The sequence below is a fragment of the Zerene cesonia genome, chromosome 25 (genome assembly GCF_012273895.1).
Source record: "Zerene cesonia ecotype Mississippi chromosome 25, Zerene_cesonia_1.1, whole genome shotgun sequence".
In the NCBI taxonomy this organism is placed as follows: Eukaryota; Metazoa; Arthropoda; class Insecta; order Lepidoptera; family Pieridae; genus Zerene; species Zerene cesonia.
Window position 1 is genome coordinate 4576320 of NC_052126.1, and position 22651 is coordinate 4598970.

General features: G+C 33.5%; 1 protein-coding gene across 1 annotated transcript; it reads right to left on the reverse strand.

The window, feature by feature from the left end:
- Nucleotides 1-2144: 2144 nt before the first annotated feature.
- On the reverse strand, nt 2145-4895 carry LOC119836616 (UDP-glucosyltransferase 2-like). The gene is made up of 4 exons (XM_038361998.1): nt 4203-4895; nt 3453-3675; nt 2672-2891; nt 2145-2445 (listed from the first exon to the last, which is right to left on the reverse strand). The coding sequence occupies exons 1-4, from the start codon at nt 4893-4895 to the stop codon at nt 2145-2147; spliced, it is 1437 nt and encodes a 478-aa protein (XP_038217926.1).
- Nucleotides 4896-22651: the final 17756 nt, after the last annotated feature.

Genomic DNA, 22651 nt, shown 5'->3' on the forward strand with positions numbered 1-22651 from the left:
ATGTGAACCTTCCCCTATCAAAAAGAAAGGTCTGAAAAAGACTAAAAAATAATTATAATAGGTACTTCACAAACAAAAGTGATAGTCTATGATCCCATTGCTGAATCTACAAGCATTTTTTATGAAATGAATTTTAAATTACTGTAGAGCGAAAATACAATTCATTTTCCATAAGTTGCCTGTTAAAAACTGGCCGCGAGTATCTCTTATGGATATTTGTATAATCTATAAATATTTTTTCTAACTATTGATAGCTCAACCACAAATAATGTTCTGTATCTGGCTGTTAGTCAATGAATGTTAATTGTTTACAGTCTTGTATTTCTTTTATTTACATAGCTAAAGTTATCAATTTGTATTTTCTGTTATAAATGTCATTACAACCATTAATTACAGATACTTGCAGCCATTTTTCTACAGGAATTTGATTTCACAAAAAAAAGAATAGAAGAGGCAGTGGGATCTTGTGCTATGTGGATTTTACTGTTGTTTGTAACAGAATTTGTTTTGAAAGTCAAATCTGCCAATTAGACAGTTTCTACTGTTTCAAACGTAGACCTGCACGATTAAGGTTTAGAACTAAAATAGTAGGCCTTTGAGAAGCCGCTTTACATTCTCAAAGCTAATTGGGCACGTTACCACTGGTTTTTACTGGAGATTTTGTATTTTTCTATTTCGTGGTTCATTCCTGAAACTTCTGTTCGTGACTAGACATTATCGGCCGTGAATCCTACTAATTTTGCTAATGCGAAAGTTTGTAAGGATGTGTGTGTGTTTGTTGCTCTTTCACGCAAGCTACTAAACCGATTGCAATGAAATTTAGTACGTAGACAATGGACAACTGGAATAACATATAGGCAACTTTTTATCCCGCTATTCCTACGGGATACGGACAAAACAATCAATCCGCATAACCCTCTAAATCATATCTCACAACTCTATTATATAATCTATTCAAGACCATTCTAAGACTGAAGTACACCTGACACCTCGAAGGAATTGCGTTGTTCCATCAATCCAAATGTTCGACAGGCCCTTTGGTAGCAGATGTCAGTGATTCAACACCATTAAATAGGGGATGAAAGGACGAACTGAATTGGCTTGTTGTGAATTGTTGTCTGGTTCCATAAAAGTTTTAATTTAGATTTATTTTAACTGAACAGACTTGCAAACATGCAGGTGAAATGATATTACAATTCCAGTTATTGATTAAGCTTTTCAAATACTCATTATTTAAATGTTCTGTGATTTATTTTCATTATTTGAAATTATATCAAGTAGCTTATTAAAAATGGTTAATTAATACACAATTATTGCATAATATTGAACAATAATTATATGCACACTAATTGTTACTCAGCAGTTTTTTAAATTTAAATAATAGAGATAAACTAAATTTGATTCTATATTTTAACACACCAATTGATATGATTTGATATCACCATGATCATGTGTGTGTGTGGTTCTTACTAGTACAATAAACACAATACAATAGTAGTTAATGTATACTCTCATACCTATAGATGTTAATATTATCTTCATTGATAACGCTACTACGTGTATTTTTACAAAATCGTAAACAGCGCGTATCGTAGCATGCTATAACGTGTGGTAATCATATCATAACCATATGAGCATTATACATTTATCAATCAATATTATGACGAACATCTTTGTAATTCATTTTCGCGCCTTTTTTCAGTGTGAACATTTTGCGTAGATACCCACGGCCCCAGGGAAGGAGCCGTGGGTGATATCGGATTCCTACCGACTAAAACCCCAGTGTGTTCCATCAAGCCGCTTAGTGAGAGGGCCACGGGAGCTGGTCAGTATACGTGCACAACCGATGAAATAATATGACTATAAGGATATATATCAATCATTGCAATAACAACCAGTCTCAGACAGTGGTTTTGCTGGCATAGTTCTCGTTATAAATTAGCAAAACTAAGTTGTGCCTATTTTATCATCAGTGTGGGATTCGAGCACGCTTTGGCACGAATTGGGCTAGCTCGCACCGGGAAGTACCGCTCCCCCACAGAACACATGCAGTGGTAGTTATTGGCATGAATTCACAAACATAACTAATTTTGGCAGTGAAAGAGAAGCAAAAGAAAAGGCCTCGTTAAAATATGATCTATCGCCTATTTATTTTTCTTATTCCGTACATGTTTATTATTATTTCCATATACAAGATTTCTAACTATTCGCAACACATAGAATACCAGTAAAATTATGACTAGAACCACACTCAAACAAACACCTAAAGCAGTGAGCACTAAGGGCACTTCAAAATATTCAACCCAGGTTAGCCCCGCTGCTGGGGAGCGTAGGTGCTCACCACCATATCGCAGGATGTGCTCCACCCACCACACCGCAAGCTCTAGTGGATCTACTGGGTGCTCCCTCATCAGCGAACGGAGTCTTATCATGTTATTCTTGAAGCTGTAATGGAGAATGTGATTTTATTGCGACTGACTTTTCGGATCAATTTAAATGAATTTTGTTTATTAACTGACGCACATTAAATGTATATGTTTATTCAAGTGCTGATCGTGTGAGTTGAATTAATTTATGTTAGAATTAATTGCAGATATATTCTTAAGTAATACTGTGTATAAATTGTATAATTTTATGGAGCATTTTTTTTGTACGTTATACGAGTACACACCTTTTGTCATCAATAACTCTCCTCACGGCGTTCTCGAAAGTTGTTTCAGTTAGTTCAGATAGATTTATTTGTAAACCAACTCCGTTTTTGACGAATTTCTCAACATTGTACCATTGATCAGCAATCATTGGTATACCGATAACAGGAACAGCAGCATTGATCGTTTCGTCAGCTGATTGGATGCCTCCTTGAGTTATAAATAGCTTGACGTTCGGATGTTCTGTAAAAATATCACTATTATAACATAACTGTAATAACGAATTTAGATTATTTCTTAGTCGTATTACGATAATATTTTATTAGGTTTTTATATACTTTGCTGATTTAATGTCGATACGACGATAAAAATATTATAAATAATCATTTGAGGGAGGTCTATGTGCAAGAGTGACCGCCTCCTTGGTACAGTGGTTAACGCGTGAGCTTAGAACCAAGGGGTCCTGGTTTCGATTCCCGGTGGGGACACTCAAAATAAAAATGTCTCGCTCTGGCAGGACACAGAATGCTGATCACCTACTTGTCCATAAAGAAATCTATCAGTGAAACAGTTGTATATCATCTACCCTATATAATCATAGTAGATAGGCAGATCAGCTCTTAAAAGACCCGATGACAATGCGAGTGATGGTGATAAAATCGGCTCATCTTAGAAACAAAAAGCTTTCTAAAAACCTAGTAAAAATAACATTATAAAATTATTCTGAATTAAAATGAATTTAATCTAGAAAATGCATTAATATGTATTAATATTCCATGAATAGACAAACCACTAGAAACTTACTTAAAATATCAGCTTGAGGGAACCATTTGAAGATTTTTATATTGTCTGACTTTCCTGGTAGTTCGTCACTTTCCCACTTCCATAATACGTCATAAGGTAATTGAGACAAAACCTTTGTCATTACAGCAATCTTCTCCGGTGGAAGTAAGGAAGATTTGACGTTAGAACCGAAACTAATGTATATTACCCCATTCTTTGATGAATCCAAAATAGCTTGAAATTCCTGGAACGAGGTCAAATTTATAAACAATTAATGTTCGCAAAATGCATATCACGCGTGTGTATATTTTAATTATATGTTATTAATTAAATTTAGAAAATAGACCAAAATGTTCTCTGGTGCTGGCTTGCAATGCAAACAGTTCATGACTAAGTTAATAACAGAATAAATGAGTGAACGGGAGTCCAAATTCAAAGTAACAATTAAAAATGCACTTATTTGAACACTTATTTTAAATCACAGTATACATACACAAATATTATTATGTAAATCAAATGAGTGTCTCGCTTATACAATATTCTTTCTTTATAATTTTCGTTGAAAAAAATTTTTCGTCACAATTTAAAAACCCACACAAATGTTAATTTTATAGCTACGTGGGTATAATTTGACTGCATATCCATTATTAATATTATGAATATTATGAGGTTGATTTTCGAATATTTTACGTAAACACTGCTTTTTTGTAATCGTTTTTTAATAATAATTGAAATAATTTTTTTTTTTTATTATTCACTTAAAACTCTTACCTTGGGTAGTTTTCGTTCTGGGCTTTGATGTATACCTCCGACGTAAACAATATTGGGTGGTACGGGATGATTATTCGCCCAAATCGGATGTTCATTTAAAAACAACAATTGCACATACTTTTGTAACTCCTCATATTTCGGCACGTCATTACCAAAAGTTCTTTTCATCATTTGATATTCAAAATCCACTGCAGTTGACATGACATATTCAATGAAAGAAAACTTCAACAATTCTTCAGCTTTTTCAAAGAGAGTAAGGTTGTATACCCTTTGCGCTACTGGAGATGGATACAAGAGAGGATGCGACGGCGCTCCAAACATATTGTAGGCGGTGGGATTACTACCGAATGAACTGTATTGAATAATTGGGACTTTGAATACATGTCCAAATGCTAAAGCAGGTCGGACATACGCTTCTATAATTACCAAATCAAACTTCTGGTCGAACAATATCTTAGATTCCGGCGCTTCCAACTGTTTCTCAAATATCGTTGTTAAAGTTTCCATTACCTCGTGTATCTGGTGAAAAAAACCTCCTTTTTGTCCTTGATGCACGTCAAAGATTCCTGAGAAGAGATTATAAGAGAAATGGACATCGATCTCGGTCAAGTTGGCTGGAGCCTGGTCTTTGGGGAAGACAGGGTCTGGTGTAATTACTGTGACGTCATGACCTCTTTTTGCTAGTTCGTGCATAAGCGGTCGAAACGCTACTTGATGGCTTATCGATGGTGTTGGAAATACTCCTAATATTCGTGCTGCGTGTGTTGAGAATATAATATTGCCTATTGAAACTATTACTACAATTATACTAAGTGACTGCATTGTGTCTAGACAAGGAATGATTGCTATTATTCGATTGTACCGTACACTGATTTTATCGTATCATATTGATATTAGGAGCTGATGATAATTATAATATTATCAATTCCCTTTATTCACTACGAAGTTCGATAAACATTATAATCTTAGTATAATTTTTATATTGCTACTGCGATATTTATTGCTGTGCAAAAATAATGTTTTTTTTTACAAACGGTGAAACCGGCATATGTACAAGAGTCGAAAGTTGAACGAAATTACATCTGCTTAGCCTAAACTCATACAGGAGACGATCTGCGTCTCTGTTGCAAGAACATTTATGGGCTGCTTATGATTATCTTGAATAATATTTGTATTTTCTCGTGTTTTATTTTACGCGAGTATTATACGGATTTTAAACGATATTTATTCATTATATTACTAACCCGACGTTTCGAACACGTTACAGCGAGCGTGGTCACGGGGAAACTGAGATGTTACATGTCTTGAAGGTCATATAAAAATTGTTATTTGCGAGCCTCCACCTATTTAACTACTAACGTGGGGTTAATAATATAATGAATAAATCGCGTTTAAAATCATCATTATTCATGTTTTAAAATATAAAAATTAAGTAAATAAAGATCACAAAAGAACACATAATAAATTAAAAAAATCTTCAAAATATAGTGTGAAACTTGGAAATATAACTCGAAGAATGAAGGCTGTGAAATAATATTCATTATATTTATTCCAACCTGACAAGATTGATAAATCGAAATCAACTTAAAATAACAATTAACAACCTAATTGCCTGTCTATCTAAATGTCTTGTCTCTTCTTCACGCCTAAACCATTGATCAGATTTGGATAAAATCAAGTACAAAAGTAGTTTGGGCCCGAGATAGTATTTAGAATAGTTTTAGTCCGGAAATTCGACTTTGCTTTGCTTTGACTATGCGTGCGAAGCCGGAGGCAGAAATGTAGTTTTATTAGTATAGTATCGACAATTTCGAAATACAACAACATACAACTGTATTAAATAAATGCTTTGTCATAAAGATAACAAAAATATCAGCGATCAAATATAAATCAATCGTTATAAATTTATTTAGCATCGTCATGAAAACAAACTTGAAATATTAAAGCGAATTTAGAAATTACGCATTGGTTTGTACAGACATCTAATATGGGCAAAGTAGTGAAGGCTTCTGAGCTATGGATGAAAAAGATAGAAAGAAGCTTCTTAGGATTCTTCTGTGTTTTACAAAAGATGTTTCTCCTGCTTAGATATAACTGAGAATTGATATCGTAACAACTGTTTTTATGAAATAATAATTAAAATAGCTATTATTCAATACTAGCGGCCTGCCCCGGCCTCGCCCGTGGTAGATATATAGCATCCTCTATGAATGGACTATTTAAAACTGAAAGAATTTTTCAAATCCGACCAGTAGTTCCTGAGACTAGCGCGTTTAAACAAACAACAAATAGAGAAACTCTTAAGCTTTATAATAGTAGTATTCTATAACAAAAATACATTCAGATATATGTGGAAGTGGTGAAAGGTTCGCAATATTTAGTTGTTTGCATCTGTATGAAACACAAGCAAAGGCTTTTACTGCGTTTATTGACTATATCAATTAACAATAGACTCGACCAGCTGCGCCCCGCGCTTTAAGTCAGTATCCCGTAGGAATATCGGGATAAAAAGTTGCCTATAAAGACATAAAGACATAAATGATATGTTATTCCAGCTTTTGCGTTCAGCAGTTTATGCGTGAAAGAGCAACAAGCACACACACACATCCTTACAAACTTTCGCATTTATAATATTAGTAGGACAAATAGAGCAGCTCTTTAACAGAACGCTGAATCATAATGACCACAGTCCAACCTTAAATTTTTATACTATTTTTATTATCATATCTACGAATTTATGAACTCAATAAATTGGATACCTTTCTTATGTGATGTAAACTTACTAATCCTCATATAATGAAGGTGATTGTGCCTAATCAAAATCACTTACCATAGCGACAGATATCAGAAAAAACCTAAACGCTTTTTAAAAATTAAACAAACACAAGCGTGTCTGTCTGCAGTGGTGGCTCAGTAGTGAGGACCTCGGACTTCAAAATCGCTAAGGCGGGAGTTCTAGACCGAGCGAGCGTGCAGGAACCGCATTGTTTTTAAATTTATCTGCACACGTGGATAACATCACGACTAAAATAGAATCGGTGAAGGAAAACATCGTTAGGAAACCGGCATGTCCGAAAATTAAAAAGTTCGACGACATAGGATATCTACCAGCCCGCACTTGACCAGCGTGGTGGATGCCTGTACCCTCAGAGAAGGCCTGTGTCCCATCGGTGGCAACATATATGAGTTGAGGATGATGATGATGATGATGAAACGTGTCTGCTATTTCCATTGGTCAAAAATTTCTTTTGAAAGTCAAAACTGCCAATTATACCGTTGCAATTATTTCAAACGAAGAACTTGCGCGATAGCAATTTAGAACTTTCGAGAATAATAACTATTAATAGGCTAAAGAGAATAATAATTAATAGGCTTTTGAGAATTCGCTTTACATTATCAAAGCTAATTGGACACGTTACCACTGATTTTGAATAGGGATTTTCAAATACCCTTCATTGTGATGAGAAATGATTATTCTATTTTTCTCTTTGACTAAGTTAATTCGTCAAATGGTATAGGTTAATCCTGTCTGGAATTCGATATTCGACGTGTATTATAGTATAAAAGTTTGATCTCTAAACGGACACAGGAGCGAGTCAGTGAATTGGATATAAATTAGCACTAAACTTATAACTAAACTCACAATATTATAATGTTTAATACGGTGAATGATTGTCAGTTCCATTAATAACAACCTATATTTTAGTGCTGAAAATTGCTATAATGTTTTCTTAAAGACGCATATGATTTGATTCCGAAATACAGTGTTTCTAACTTATTCTTTATGAACCTTTTTATTTTTCTGTATTGTAAATAGAATTGTATACGTCCTTTATATAAAATATATTAACTAGCTTTATGCTTTCAACTTTACTCACGTTCGCATTGCAAATCTAACCTTCTCTTGAATCCACTTGAAGACACAATTCATTATGGTGCAGCCGTTTAGCAGAAGATCAGTGAAAAGCACACGCATTAAAGAAATAAATAATATATGCCTGTTATATACATATTGTATATTTCTTGACCATTGCCAATAAGGTGCTCGGTTTGGACAGAGTGGTTTCGAACTATGTGCATTATTTTGCTGTTAATTATTTAGGGATCACGTATTCATTGGTCAAAGATTTAATGTAGTTCCTGAGATGGAGGCGTTCAAACATACAAACAAGCACTTCAACTTCATAATCTCTACTATTATTATAAATGCGAAAGTAAATCTGTTTGTCGGTCTCTTCTTCACGCCTATACCACAGAACCAAAAAATATGGGGTACAACTAAATTAGAGACCTAAGGTACGACTAAGGATAGTTATTATACCGGAGATATATGCGGGGATATCTCGATCCGTCTTTTTCAAAGCTTAGCTAGTTATATAATAAATGCATACGGATAGATAATATCATAAAAATAATAACAAAATAAAATTGTTGCTCTTTCACGCAAAAACCACTGAACCGATTGCAATGAAATTTAGTACGTAGACAGCTGGACAACTGAAATAACAAATAGGCAAATTTATATCCCGACATTTCTACGGGATAAGGACTTACGCGAGTGAAACCGTGGGGCGCAGCTAGTACTAAATATTTCTCATTTGATTATTCGATACTCGCTAGCATTAATATTCAGAGTCTCAATCGAATTGGGAACTTTTATACAAGATCAACGCGTGACTACCATTAATATATAGTCAAATAAAGTTGTGTATAATGTATACATTTTTTCTATGCAACCTCGATTTAATATTTTTTTGGATAAGTAATTAAATACAGCTGCCACTTTTTCCTGATGGAAATTTTTTTATGTCACCGTCGGCAATGTAGCTAGTGTGTCGCCTGATGGCAAGCGCTACCACCGCCCATGAATATCTGGAAAGCGTAAATTACAGAGCTTACGCCACTACATTATATTGCCGACTTCAAACGTATGTAGAAAGGATTGACTAGAGGAATAAAGAAAAGGACTGGTAAGGGTAGTAATTCCAAGGAAAAGGATATAAGCATCCGTTTAGATGTCGAATCCTATAAAACGTCACCTTGGTCCGTTATATCCAGGTATTTTTTTATGATTTATGTCCACATGATTTATGACGCTTCCGCTACGCTCCTGTGATGTAACTTTTACACATTACTACTAAAATTATGTATTAATAATATTGTATTTCATATAATTCATTCTTCATATTATTTACTTTGCTGATGCATGACATTTGAGACATAAGAAAAATAAACAAATAATTATTAAATGGTACCACATAAGTAGCACTAGCCTTTAAACAAAATTAGAATCATCAACATCGTTTCATCCAGTCCAAAGCTCTGAAGTTAAAAACAAAAAAATACAGTAGACTTGATAACATCTTTTTTCGTAGTCAGTTGAAGAAACAAACATATAACGGGTGTATTCTAAGCTTCAAAATTCATCACTGAAAAGACTGCACTGCTTAATAATACTTAACCTTTATTTCCCAAAAAGAACTACCATAACACAGATATATACAATACCTCCGACATAATAAAATTGAACAATACACCAGCACTCAAAGAAAAAAGTACTCTAACGAAGTGTGAACTTTTAAGAGCTAAAGAATGGTCTAGGGCGTCTTTTTCTAGTAAATCTTTTCGAGGAATATACTAGATTTTCGCTAAGACCTGGTTCCTAGGTTTTATTATGTCTAACGCCGGAGAATTAGCTGTTAAAAGGTAAAGCGATTTACGTGACTTTAGCCCTATATGCATTTGTGTTAATGTGTGAATGTATAAACTAATTGATTAAATTTTTTTGATTGGACGATTTGTCATGCTTTACCAACACTTACTGGTTCTGCTAGCAACAGATTTCATGATTTATTCTCACCACAGCCTAATACACCATCGGAGCTTCAGCGCCATGAAAAGTAATGATAAGTTTATCTTAACTACGTGGTGGATTATGGCCTGTACCCTCATAGGAGGCCTGGGTCCCAGCAGTGGGAACGTATATGGGCTAATGATAATGATGATGATGATGATGATTGTGCAATTTATCGGTTCGAAAGAAATGAATGACGAAATTTGCGCCTGGCCAGCGGACCATAACAGAAGTTGAATGTATATTTCGCCGATTTATGGATGTCGAGTTGCAGCGATGTCGTTCTCATGAATTAAGAATGAATATTTAGATAAATAAAAATGATAATAAATAGTACGCAACATCGTTTATTTAAAGACAAAATAAATCTTCATTTTTCTTATAAAACACAATCGCCTCTATTGCGTAAGTAATAAGACTCATGTACTTTTAAGATAAATATTTTATCGAATTATTATATCTCTAGGAAAATCTTAATTGGATGAACATTTTAATTGCATTCTAAATAAAAATAGGAATAAGGAGTGCTTTTTAAAACTACGATAGTGACGCAAAGAAGGCGACTGTAGCTTTCTTGCGTTATTCATTCTCTCATAAGAAAAGGACTTCACGCACTCCAGTTCAAAGAAAAATCTACACATCTGAATATTTATAACGCGTTTGTGAGCATGTTCGAGGAATTTTCATAGCTTTTTATTCAATAACTAGCAGTTGACGAGACTGCATGGCGAACTTTCTCTGAATCATTTTTAAACATAGGCATAAATGTTCGTGTAGGTTCTTCATATTGTATTAAGAATACCCATTCCTAATTCCCGAGTCTTATACATATGACTTAAACTATATTGCATAGTTAATTATTAATCTAGAAATAATTACTATTATGGTATGAATTATTTTGATCTCGCGTTCCTATTTCGCATTCTAATTTATATGTTATAAGTATGAATGACGTCATATTTCTTTATAAGTAGTCTATTTGCATAGTTTTGTATCATAACATAAAGCAGAAGTACATGTAAAATATATGCTTTGTATAAAGAAAATACCGTTATAAATTCCCCTGCAACAAACAAAAACAGTGAAGTATTAGGGTACCATAACACATTTTAATACATTCGAGCAACCGAATCTAGAAAAATACATACTCCCGCCTGCAAAATAACCGCGTATTAGCATTACCCATGAGGAAAATGTTGTATGAAAAATTGGTAGTATGAAAAGATGAAATTTGTTCCGAGCTGAGATATGAGTTTTCTAAGCGACGATCGATGTTATGTGCATCTGTTATTTTGTACCCTTACACAAAGGATTTATTGGAAACCCAAATATAAGACGAACTATTCCTAAAAAGATGATTTGGTATAAATATTCTGAGAGATTTGAGACGTGACGGTTCCGATATATTTGCTTGGGTTATTCCGGAATCTAGGTTTTGCTGAGTTCGTTCCGCTCTATGAAATTGTAAGAGGATAGTCTTTTAATATTAAAATAATGGAATAGAGGAGAAGGTTCGAGAGGGCTTTCGGAAATATCGTGTTCGAAATTAGATTTATCAGATTTTATAGATAACACGAATCTATATATTTTAACACATATTACATAGTTATACATGTTATATTATATTACGGTACACGTATATATAATTTTTATTCTTTTGAATAAGTAAAATTCTCACTTAATAAACAGATTTTGCAGAATTGCTGTAATTAAATTAAAAGTTAGACTTTGTGTAATTTATATTATATAATTCATTACTCCAAATTAGCTCATATTATGATATACAGACGCTGTTTTAAAATCCATCAATCACGCTGTATCTACTGAATGGATTTTGATGAAATTTCGTACACAGACAGGGCATGAGCTGAATTGGGTGATAGGATAGATTTTATCCCGATTAAGTGCTCGTATGGCATAAAATAGCAATCTTGATATCCGGGTGAAGCCCGGACGAGCGTCTTGTAATATATAAAATTTATAACAACACAAAATGTAATTTATCTAAAAAAACTATTCATAATTAAAGTCGCGTCACTCTTATTTTCATCCACCGATAATATTTCTTCATCTATTAGCATCCTAATATCAAATCTGAAGCGACCCAGTTAGAATCCCGGTAATATATTTCAATTATTCCTCATTGCTAAAGTTTTCCCTTCATTAATCAGTGACCCACCAAAAATTTACAAGGAAATTGCCAGCTTAATCGTCGTGAAATCTCGGTGGTTACTGTTCGAAATTTAACTTTATTTTCGGATATTCTTGTATTGTTATTAAAATATTTATTCAATTTTTATTTTAAACACTTTATTTTGCTGTCAACGCAGTAGAAATAAATACAACAAAACTTACGCTAAAACATACAGCACAGAAAACGGCCTTATCACTTACAAGTGATCCCTTCCAGGCAACCAACGGAACAAGTGAAAAAAAATATCTACATTGAGAGGGTGATTTTAATATAGATTTTTAAGGCGTTTTTATGATAAAACTATTTAAAATCATTTAAAACGGTTCACAATAACGGATTAAATGAAAAAATATATACTTTATTTATTATATTAATTTACATGTGTGATATTTCTGTTCGAATTAATTACCAAAAAAAACATACTCTTTCAAGGAGCACGATTGCTTAACACAGTATCAAACAAAAAAAAAATGTAAAAGTTTCAATGTTTTCAGAACTTCACAAAAAATCATTATTATACTGTAATTTGAAAAGACCAGTAATCTAGCTTGTTTTGTATGAATATTATATGCATTATATAATTATATTATAGCATAATTTAATTTAAGATAGCATGTAACACGTTTTAAGTGGACAAATTGTACTTATGAGTAAATAAAGTCCTTAAACCCATTTCTTTTCATATGGTTGCTATGGCAGTATCAGTATGTCCTAATTTCCATCAGAATTTAGCTTATATCCTAGAGCATTCATTCCTCCTATATTTATTGTAATGTTTTCTTTATTAGGTTCGTATACAATTAACATTTCACTAGTGAATATAAACAATAATAATAATAAATACATTTATTGTCAACATCACATAAGGAAATCAAACACATAAGAAAACAACTAGATAGAGAACTAGAACTAGAAAAAAACACCATTAAAACAACATAAACAGAATTAGAAAGAAAAGAAAACAAAAAAAATAAATATATATGTAAGAATCTAGTGTTTGTTCACTAGGTGGTATGTGGGAATGAATGAGTAGGTACGTGGCGTTATCGCAAGATAGTCAATTTTTTCTTCGCAAATTAGGCTCTGATCTTCATCAAGAATATCTTTTACAAATTTCATGAAAACTGCTTCAGGAGTTTAAGCGTTGCAGAGTTACATTCGCACTTATCATTCTTTTACATTTATTATTTTTTAATATTTAATTGCCACATCTGTTAGATAAAGCACAATGCATTCTACGAATTTCCGTAAAGCAAATCTTTCATTCAATATCAGGGGATAAACCTTAAATGGCTGTTTGTCATTTCATCATCATCAGCCCATATATGTTCCCACTGCTGGGACACAGGCCTCCTATGAGGGTTCAGGCCATAATCCACCATGCTGGCCAAGTGCGGGTTGGTAGATGTCACATGTCGTTGAACTTTTGATTCTTGGACATGGCGGTTTCCTCATGAAGTTTTCCTTCACCGTTTTAAGCAGTGGTGATGTTATCCACATGTGCTGATAAATTGAAAAATCAATTTATTTCCAGCACGCTCGCCCGGTCTCGAACCCCGACTTATTGATTTTGAAGTCCGAGGTTCTCACCACTGAGCCACCACCGTTTTTTTGTCATTTATTGAAATAAAATCCATAACTTTGATTTTAGTGCTTTCGAGTTGAGAGCAATTAATTTAATTCGAACGAGGATTCCGCAAAAATTCGATGTCATGTCCGTAACAGACACCGAATGTATGTTGGCAGGATGCCAATGGCCCATAGCTGGGGTATATCACATTTTTGGCACAACCGCAAACTTTATTTGAGCACATCTAAATGGTATTTCGTTTTATTTGACGAACTATTGGTTTATTCATTTTATACGGTGGGTGTGAAAGTAGTTTAAAAAAATTGCTAAATGCCAAATTCATTCTTGAATTATTTAAAACTAGCTGCACCCCGCGGTTTCACCCGCGCAAGTCCGTATCCCGTTGGAATATCGGATAAAAAGTTGCTTATACTATTCCAGTTGTCTAGCTATCCACGTACCAAATTTTATTGTAATCGATTCAGTAGTTTTTGCGTGAAAGAGCAACAAACGCACACACATCCTTACAAACTTTCGCATTTATAATATTAGTTGGATAGGATATAGGGAGTTCACTACACTATTGAAGTGAAACTTCTTTTGAATCGTTGTGATTTCAAACCGGATGCAACGGAAAAAACTACAGGTAAGAGACATAAATACAAAAATGTGTAGAATGAAGCCGGCAAAGAGTGAGATAAAAATATACATACTATTTTATATATATTCATCTCATTCTTTTGTCGATTTACTGAAGTTTCACTTCTATAATGTGTGAATCGCACACACCTTTTTTATTTTTTATTATATAACACACTTAATAACAATTGTGTGTTTTTTTTGAAGGGTGTCGCTGAAGATCGACACTGTCAAGTCAAGGCCTGTTTTTTTTGCTATAAAATTTAAATGTTTTAGTAGAATATATTATAACATTCTTTTAATTATTTTGTCTTAACAATATAATGCTTGCGGTTTCTTGGGTCATAAACACCATACAATAGAAACCAATTGAGACTTACTGTTGTTTCCATGGCAACCATTCGAATTCGTTTTAAATATCTCACAAAAGTTTACAAAACATATCTAAGTTTTGGGTACAAAGATACGGTGTTGACTGTTATAAGAATGTATGTACTTATTGTAAAACATATAATACCCATAAAACTTCTTACATTTCCTTTCCCACCAGGTTGCCTGGCAGAGATAGCTGTCTTACAATGAGGCCTCCTTTTTTACGAAATATCGCTTTCTGTTTTGTACAATAAAGCATTATAAATAAACAAATAAATAAATACTAAGTTTCGCGCCCTGGGTACGCTCGCGTGTTGAAAGTCTTAGCATATGGCGTTATAATAATAACGCTTAAATTTATTATGAAATTCTTAGACAATCATATTTAAACGATTTAATTCTCTTTGTATCTGCAATCGTTGACTATTGTGATGGAAGATTTACGATGAAGCGATTATACAGTGTGCTAGTAAAATCATAAAATAAAAACTTTAACAAATAAACTTAAAAAAATATATAAAATTTGTCAATGTGAAAGAATCATCACAGTAAATTTACCTATTACATAAATATTTGTAACAATATATACACAAAAAAAAATCAAATTCTACTGCAATTTTCTAGAAAAGTTCTTAAAAAACTTCAAACACGAATTATAAATGTCAACTTACACATAATATTGTATCCGTTTCTTTTTCCTCACCCGTCCCAGTCCATTCCTTCTTTCCAGTCGTTAATCCTTTCCTTTTCCCTTACCCCATAAAAAGCGGGCAGCGCATTCACGGAGGTACTACCTTTGCGAATGTTTATGGGCGATGGTGATCGCTTACCATCAGGCGAACCACCAGCTCAGCTGCCCGCTATGACATAAAAAAAAAAAAAATATTGTATCCGTGTTTCCGATAACGAAATAATATAAAAACATAGTATAGGTAATATCAGATATACTTCGAGCAAATTCGATTTGGTCGTGATACGCTCGCAGATGTCCGTTGATACTTTTGGAATAACTTAGTAATTTCTTGAACCGTCTCCAAGAATTGTACGCGCCGGGAAATTTGTGAACGAATTAGTTAAAATACACGTTTTATCGACTTCCAAGGAGGATGAGTTTTTTTTTTGGGTTAGTAAATGATTTTGATGTGTCTTTTTTTATTTGAAAGCTGTACCTCTCTTGTGTTTTGTTTATAATAATTACTATGTTATAGTTGGCAAAAGCAAGCTATAGAAGCTTACGTGTTATTCTAGTACATGAGCTACTTATCTGCAAGGTCTTATCAAAATCTGTTCAGTCGATTACGCGTGACAGATTAACAAACATACATCCCTATATACATACTGTCGCGCTTATATATTACAAGGATTTATTGGGTACATTGAGCTATCATTCGTCATAGATACTCAATAGCAAATACAATTCACGTAGCCGATTTGTCGTCTTAAGGTTGACCTTGAACCGATAGTATGGAATTCAATAACATGAAGGTTATGACCGAAGAGGTTTCATCGAATTAGATAATAAGTTTTGTGTAAGATCGAAAGAATTTAATTTTTAGTTTAATAGCATTAACATGCTTTATAAATGAAAAATATTTGAATAGATACGATCGAGATTCGAAATTCAAACCTGCGTATTTTGCACCATGTCACCTCTTGACTCTATGCCCCTTTGGGCTCATGAAACTGAAAGAATAGAAGAAATTTGATTACTGAGGCAGTAAGCGCGTGTAAGTGGCCGAGAGGTTAGGTCATCTATCAAAGAAGTTTTTACGCTAGATAAACTCACGCTACATCCAATAAGAGCGATGAATATGTGGACAAATGAACAAGGCTGGTACCATAGAAAAGAAATATTTTGTTGAGAGGAGACAAAGTTACATGGAAGGTAGTATATGTTCCTACTGCTGAGACACTGGCTTCCTATGAGGGTTCAGGCCATAATCTACCACGCTGGCCAAATGCGGGTTGGCAGATGTCACATGTCGTCGAATTTTCGATTCTTGAACATGCCGGTTTCCTCACGATGTTTTCCTTCACCGTTTTAAGCAGCATATTATACATGTTTCCAAAAACGCTTATGATGTTGAATTACCTCACGACGAGTAATCACCGTGTAATCGATTTACGATGTAACTTTCGAAGAAAAAACATTTCCTATGCTATAAAACTGGTGATTAGTTTCTGTCGCTTGACTTCCACTAGAAAGCGTCAAGAGGTGATTTATTATACAAGGAAGCTTCGATAATATATGGATTTAGTTCACACCTTTTTTAACTGCGTTTAATATTCTTGCATTTAGTAGAATTTTGTAATCTTTACTAGCTGTTCGCCCCGGATTCACCCGTGGTATACATATAGCCTATGTCACTCATAGAAGTTGCAGCTTTCTAATTGTGATAGAATTTTTAAATTTATCCATTACAAACAAATAAACAAAAATACAAATTCTTCTCCTTTATAGCATTAGTGTAGAAGTAAAGTAAAGTAAAGAGAACACCTGAGCTAGATGGTTGCATGGTAAGGGAACACCATCGCCCATGAACATTTGCAAAGATGTCCCTGGAGATTGACCGCTTCGAATTTTTATAGGGATCGGAGATAGAACTCACAACGAAGGTATAGAATTGGTATGAGTCAAGAAAAGCTTACGGATACATACAGCACGAAACAGTAGTATTGGCATGCTATTATTTAACTCCAATCTTTTGCGAGTGTGATACTTTCCTCGATGCTTGCTGTGAGAATAGGAACCCAATTAATGCCGTGTGAGAAAAAGTATAATAGTTCTTACTGAGAACCAGGGTCTACAACCATTTTCATTCCGAGTTCCGTTCACCAAGTCAAGAAGGATGCATAAAACCATAATAGAACTTTTAGGGTGGGGAAAGATCCCTGCGTGTAGTATCATTAAAATATTGTTGGAGAGGTCTTTCAATCATACCATAAGATTCCTCGTAACAGACGGACAGACAAATAGCGTTTTGGATACGGAACCCTGAATATAGAAATATATAATATTACATGGAATAAAATGTAAGTACAACATATTCTTACTGGCGACAGTTAATGTCAGTAAACCCATTTGACATTGAGATTTTACAAATTCAGATGAAGAAATGCTAATAAGTCTTTTGGGAGATCAAAAGAGTAATGAATTATACATTAGCTCCTTTATTTGTGAATATTTTTACTTATTGGTTACATTGAAGTGGGCTTTGTAAAAGGAAATGATTGAGGTGAATACTTGCTGAAGAAAAATCTTATTTCTATGTGATATTCATGCCAGTTTCCCAAAACCGCAGGAGGTTAAAGCGCCTGGTTTTTTTCCTCTGACTTCGTAGATATTTATCCGCTTGTGTACGATTAAACCCTAAAAAAAGCATCGATACCCTTTTTTGTAGAAAAGAATGACTGCTATCCAATCTTGTAAATAAAATAAAACATGATATCGAATTTCTTTTGAATTTTACGAATAAATATACAAAAAGTAAATATACGAAACAGATATATCCTCTTTTATTGGTTTAGACATGCGTGTCAATAAATCAAAGGTATGCATTAACTTTTTATGAAATTTATATAGTATAAAACAGGAGGGAAAACTTCTGCGACATTTGATTGATTAATATATTTTTTCCTTTTAACAGATATTGGAAAAAAGGAGGGTTACGCTTAGAATTCTTATTTGATCTGTATGAGCACAATTTAGTTTTTTTATGTTTTCTTCCCTTGTTACAGAAAAATTCTTTAAATTTATTCTGCACGTTGTGTTTTTATGTTAGAGCGGGAATCGGAGGGGGGGTGGGGGCGCCTCGGTAAGCAACATCTCTTAATCTCTTATTATAATGTTGGAATATTTTTTTTTAATTTATGGTGACTTAAATTACCAATAAACAAATAAATAAAATTAAATGAGACTGAATTTTCACATCGATTATAATATACGCTTTATAACTCTCAGAATATTTTAAAATAGACTTTACTCTTTAAAAAATACAGTAGATTATTTATTGTCCTATATTGTATATCTTCGACGCCTCCTTGTTAACGGCTTCACCCATTAAAGGGACGCTGTAAATGAGACAATTGGAACTCAAATTAAAACTTCATCATCATCATTATCATCGTCATCATCCCATTTATGTTACCACTGCTGGAACACAGCCTTCCTATGAGGGTTCAGGCCACAATCCACCACGCTGGCCAAGTGGCTGGGTGGGCAGATTACACATGTCGTCGAACTTTTGATCTTGGACATGCCGGTTTCCTCACGATGTTTACCTTCACCGTTTTAAGCAGTGGTGATATTATCCACACGTGCAGATAAATTGGAAAAAAAAAAACAATTTATTTCCTGCACGCTCGCCCGGCCTCGAACCCCGACTTATCGATTTTGAAGTCCGAGGTTCTCACCTCTGAGCCAACACTGCTTTTTAAATTAAGAATTACATAATAAAAAAATAACATAAGTCAATGACATCGTTTTTCATTCGCATTTTGCGTTTATCTCTATAGCTACTCTGAATTGTTTTCAAAACGTTATTAACTTAATTAATATGTAAATATTTGCTCATCAATTGAAATACAGTATATAGACTGATTATTTTATGTAAATTGCAGTTCTTTCACACTGTATTCCTCATTATGTATGTTATAGGTTATTTAAATAAATCTCTCGTAGTGGGATACAAAATGTAACACAAATTTGGAGGGAAATATGACAGCACTATAAACTATAATGGCCATCTAGCGCCATCTCTTTCCCGCAATTGAATTAGTACTGCTTTAATGCGTCATAATAATCACCCCAGGTATTTCTTATTCTGGTCTTCTAAGTGTTGGTGTTGTTATGAAGTATTATTAAACCGATAAATTAGTATTTATAATATATATTTATAATGTAATCTATTCCTTTATTTACATATGTTTTTGTTTATAGCATGCAGTTTAATAATACATTTAAATTAAAAAGTTTTCATTTTGCGTATTAAAGAGTTTTCGGATTTTAAACGGTATTTATTCATTATATTATTAACCCGACGTTTCGAACACCTAACCCTTGAGATAAAACAGGATTCTTGATATCCAGGCGGACCGGGACGAACGTCTAGTATGCAATAAAAATCAGTTATCGCATGAAAACAAAAAAAAAAATGTAAAGCAGGTAAAACACTCTCTCTAATGCATATTATCTAAATTGAAATCTTGGTTTCAAAGGAGACTTTCTAAAGTCCAGTTTATTCAATGTCAAGTAACCTAAAGAGATGGAGCAAGCTATCGTATTTCAGTGAAAATATGTTTAAGTAAGTTGTTTAATACGCAAAATTATATCCCTACTCCCTACTAATATTATAAATGCGAAAGTAACTCAGTCTATCTGTCTGTCTGTTACGCTTTCACGCCTAAACCACTGAACCGATTTTGACAAAATTTGGTATGAAGATAGAACTGAGCTTGGGAAAAGATATAGGATACTTTTTATTGCGAAAAAAGAGTAGAAAGGGTTGAAAGAGGGGATGAAAGTTTGTATGAAGTCGTTATTGTCAAACCGATTTTGATGAAACTTGGTATGAAGATGGAGCTTAACGTGGGAAAGAACAAACCATACTTTTTAATGCGAAGAAAATACTCCTTACCATGTCACGCGATATAAACGAACGCGATAAAGGCGAAGCCGCGTGCGAAAAGCTAGTAAATACATAAAATTGGAGTGTCTGTTGATGTAGACAATATTTCTTAAATCAACACTTAGTATGCCGACTTCTGCCACTCTTGTTAGTCTTAATTTGTACAATGCAACTAAATTTCAATCTCACTAATATTATAATTGTGCAAGTTTGTTTTTTGGTTGTTTGTCCGTCAATCACGCTGAAACTTCTATATAAAACAGAATGCCATACCTATAACTCTAGTATATTGCGACACACATTATTTTAAATTTTATCAAGAAAATTACCAATTTGTAGATAAAATGACATGATGAAATTCATGCTGTTTTATAGAAAGAAACCCTATTATAAACGGCTTTTTTGCGGACCTTTTAGCATAAGCCAGTTCCGTGAAAATTAAAATCGAAGTTGCATTTCACATTCAATATTTTCGCCTATTTTGCTATTTATCAGACAGTCATTTTATGTATTCTTATTTTCCTCTTAAATATTCTCTTTCATTTTTTTTATGATGATAAACAAAATAATAGTATCTATTGCGAAATCGGCTTAGCCATTCGGGCGTAATGTTATCAAAGGATTTTTATCAAAACTCAAACAATAGTTTCTCCAAATAGACTTATCCACACGTTCTTCAATCGACAAGCAGTAGCCATTTAGCAACTTCAATTACTCTTAAAGTACTGTCAATTTTATAAAAATCACAAAATAATAATGCCACAGAACCTTTGCTTACCGCTAAGACAGATAAAACAACAGAGAGATCATAAGACAGAAAGATAAGGTTGAGATAAAGATTGTATTCTATCATCAACAAAACGTTTCTGCAATACGACTGTTTTGTAAAAGGTGGCGGTGCATTCAGTCAGAGCATTTCATATAATTACATTTCTTTTGATTCTTTTTTATTATATAAGTACTTTATAAAACCAGTCATGTGCCGATTCGTGTACAAAAATTGTTTTTTGTATGGGAACCCTCCTTTCATATTTATTTCATTCTGTTTAAGAGTTTGTTGTGAAAATTTCAACCGCCTGTCACTGTAAAATAGAATCAGGTGGCATATATATACAGTCTTCTGACAGACAGACGTACACACGGAAAGCGGGAATCGTACTTATAAGTTATTGTTTGTTCCCTTCGGATATGGAACCCTAAAAATTAAAACCTAATAATAAAATGTATTCAAATTTATTTATTTTACGTATTTCGCAATTAAAGCGAATGTGATCAAATTTAATTGATTCTATAAGATATTTCAAACTAAGTGAAACTCATTCAAATTATATCTCTTTGTTCTTATATAATAAGACATCAGAACAGGTCCTCCAATTATGTGTTAAAAATAGATATTTGTCTTTTTCATTGTTAAGGAGTCGTATTTCTTAATATTGTTTGATACAATTATGTAATCCCGTTTGTAGTCAAAGTTAAGAGAAGTTGTAAAAATAAAAGTTCCAACATTAATTATAAAACTAACAGCGTCTTAAGGTCGAGCTGCATTTAATTAAAAACTCATGCCTTTATTAAAGAAAGTCCAGTTTCCTTTGTACTATGTAATTTAGTCTCCTAGATTGTCTTGGTCCCACAAACGTGGCTATAAATATACAGTGATATATTGAGATTTAAACACGAAGTAGAAGAGTAGATTGCCTAATTTGATAGTTTTATTTAAGAACGTCGCGTTCTGGGAGGACAATGAAGGCTGATACACCTACATAGAAAATCGATCAGTTAAGCGGATGTACATCTGCCCCATGATATGCCATGCTCCACTAGGGGACACGGGACTTCACTTTTTTCAGAAGTTATTTAAATTTGGCAAATAGCAATAGAAACAAATAGGTCGAAAGAGGTTTTTGGATTGCCTCTAACATTAATTGGTTATGTCGGTATTCAAAGCAGTTAGATTCTAATTTCGATATGTACAATATATTCAGTAATCTAATTTGTTTGTGCCCTTTATCTAAAGGGAGGAAAGGTTTTTATTAAATACGCTTGTCCCGGCTTCGTCCAGATATCAAAATTCCTGTTTTATAACAATGTTGTATCCTATTACCTAAGTCAGCTCATTACCTATCTGTATACAAAATTTCACCAAAATCCGTTCAGTATCCTGCAGGCAACCGAATATGATATAAAACCTTTTCG

Bases quoted from the DNA above. Each gene is read 5' to 3' on its own strand.
- LOC119836616 (XM_038361998.1), bottom strand. From the start codon at position 4,895: ATGCACGAACTAGCAAAAAGAGGTCATGACGTCACAGTAATTACACCA. The intron at 3,676-4,202 runs GTAAGAGTTTTA...ACCTCGTTCCAG, and splicing joins CAGAACGAAAACTACCCAAG to GAATTTCAAGCTATTTTGGA. The intron at 2,446-2,671 runs GTGTGTACTCGT...TCTCCATTACAG, and splicing joins AGAGTTATTGATGACAAAAG to CTTCAAGAATAACATGATAA.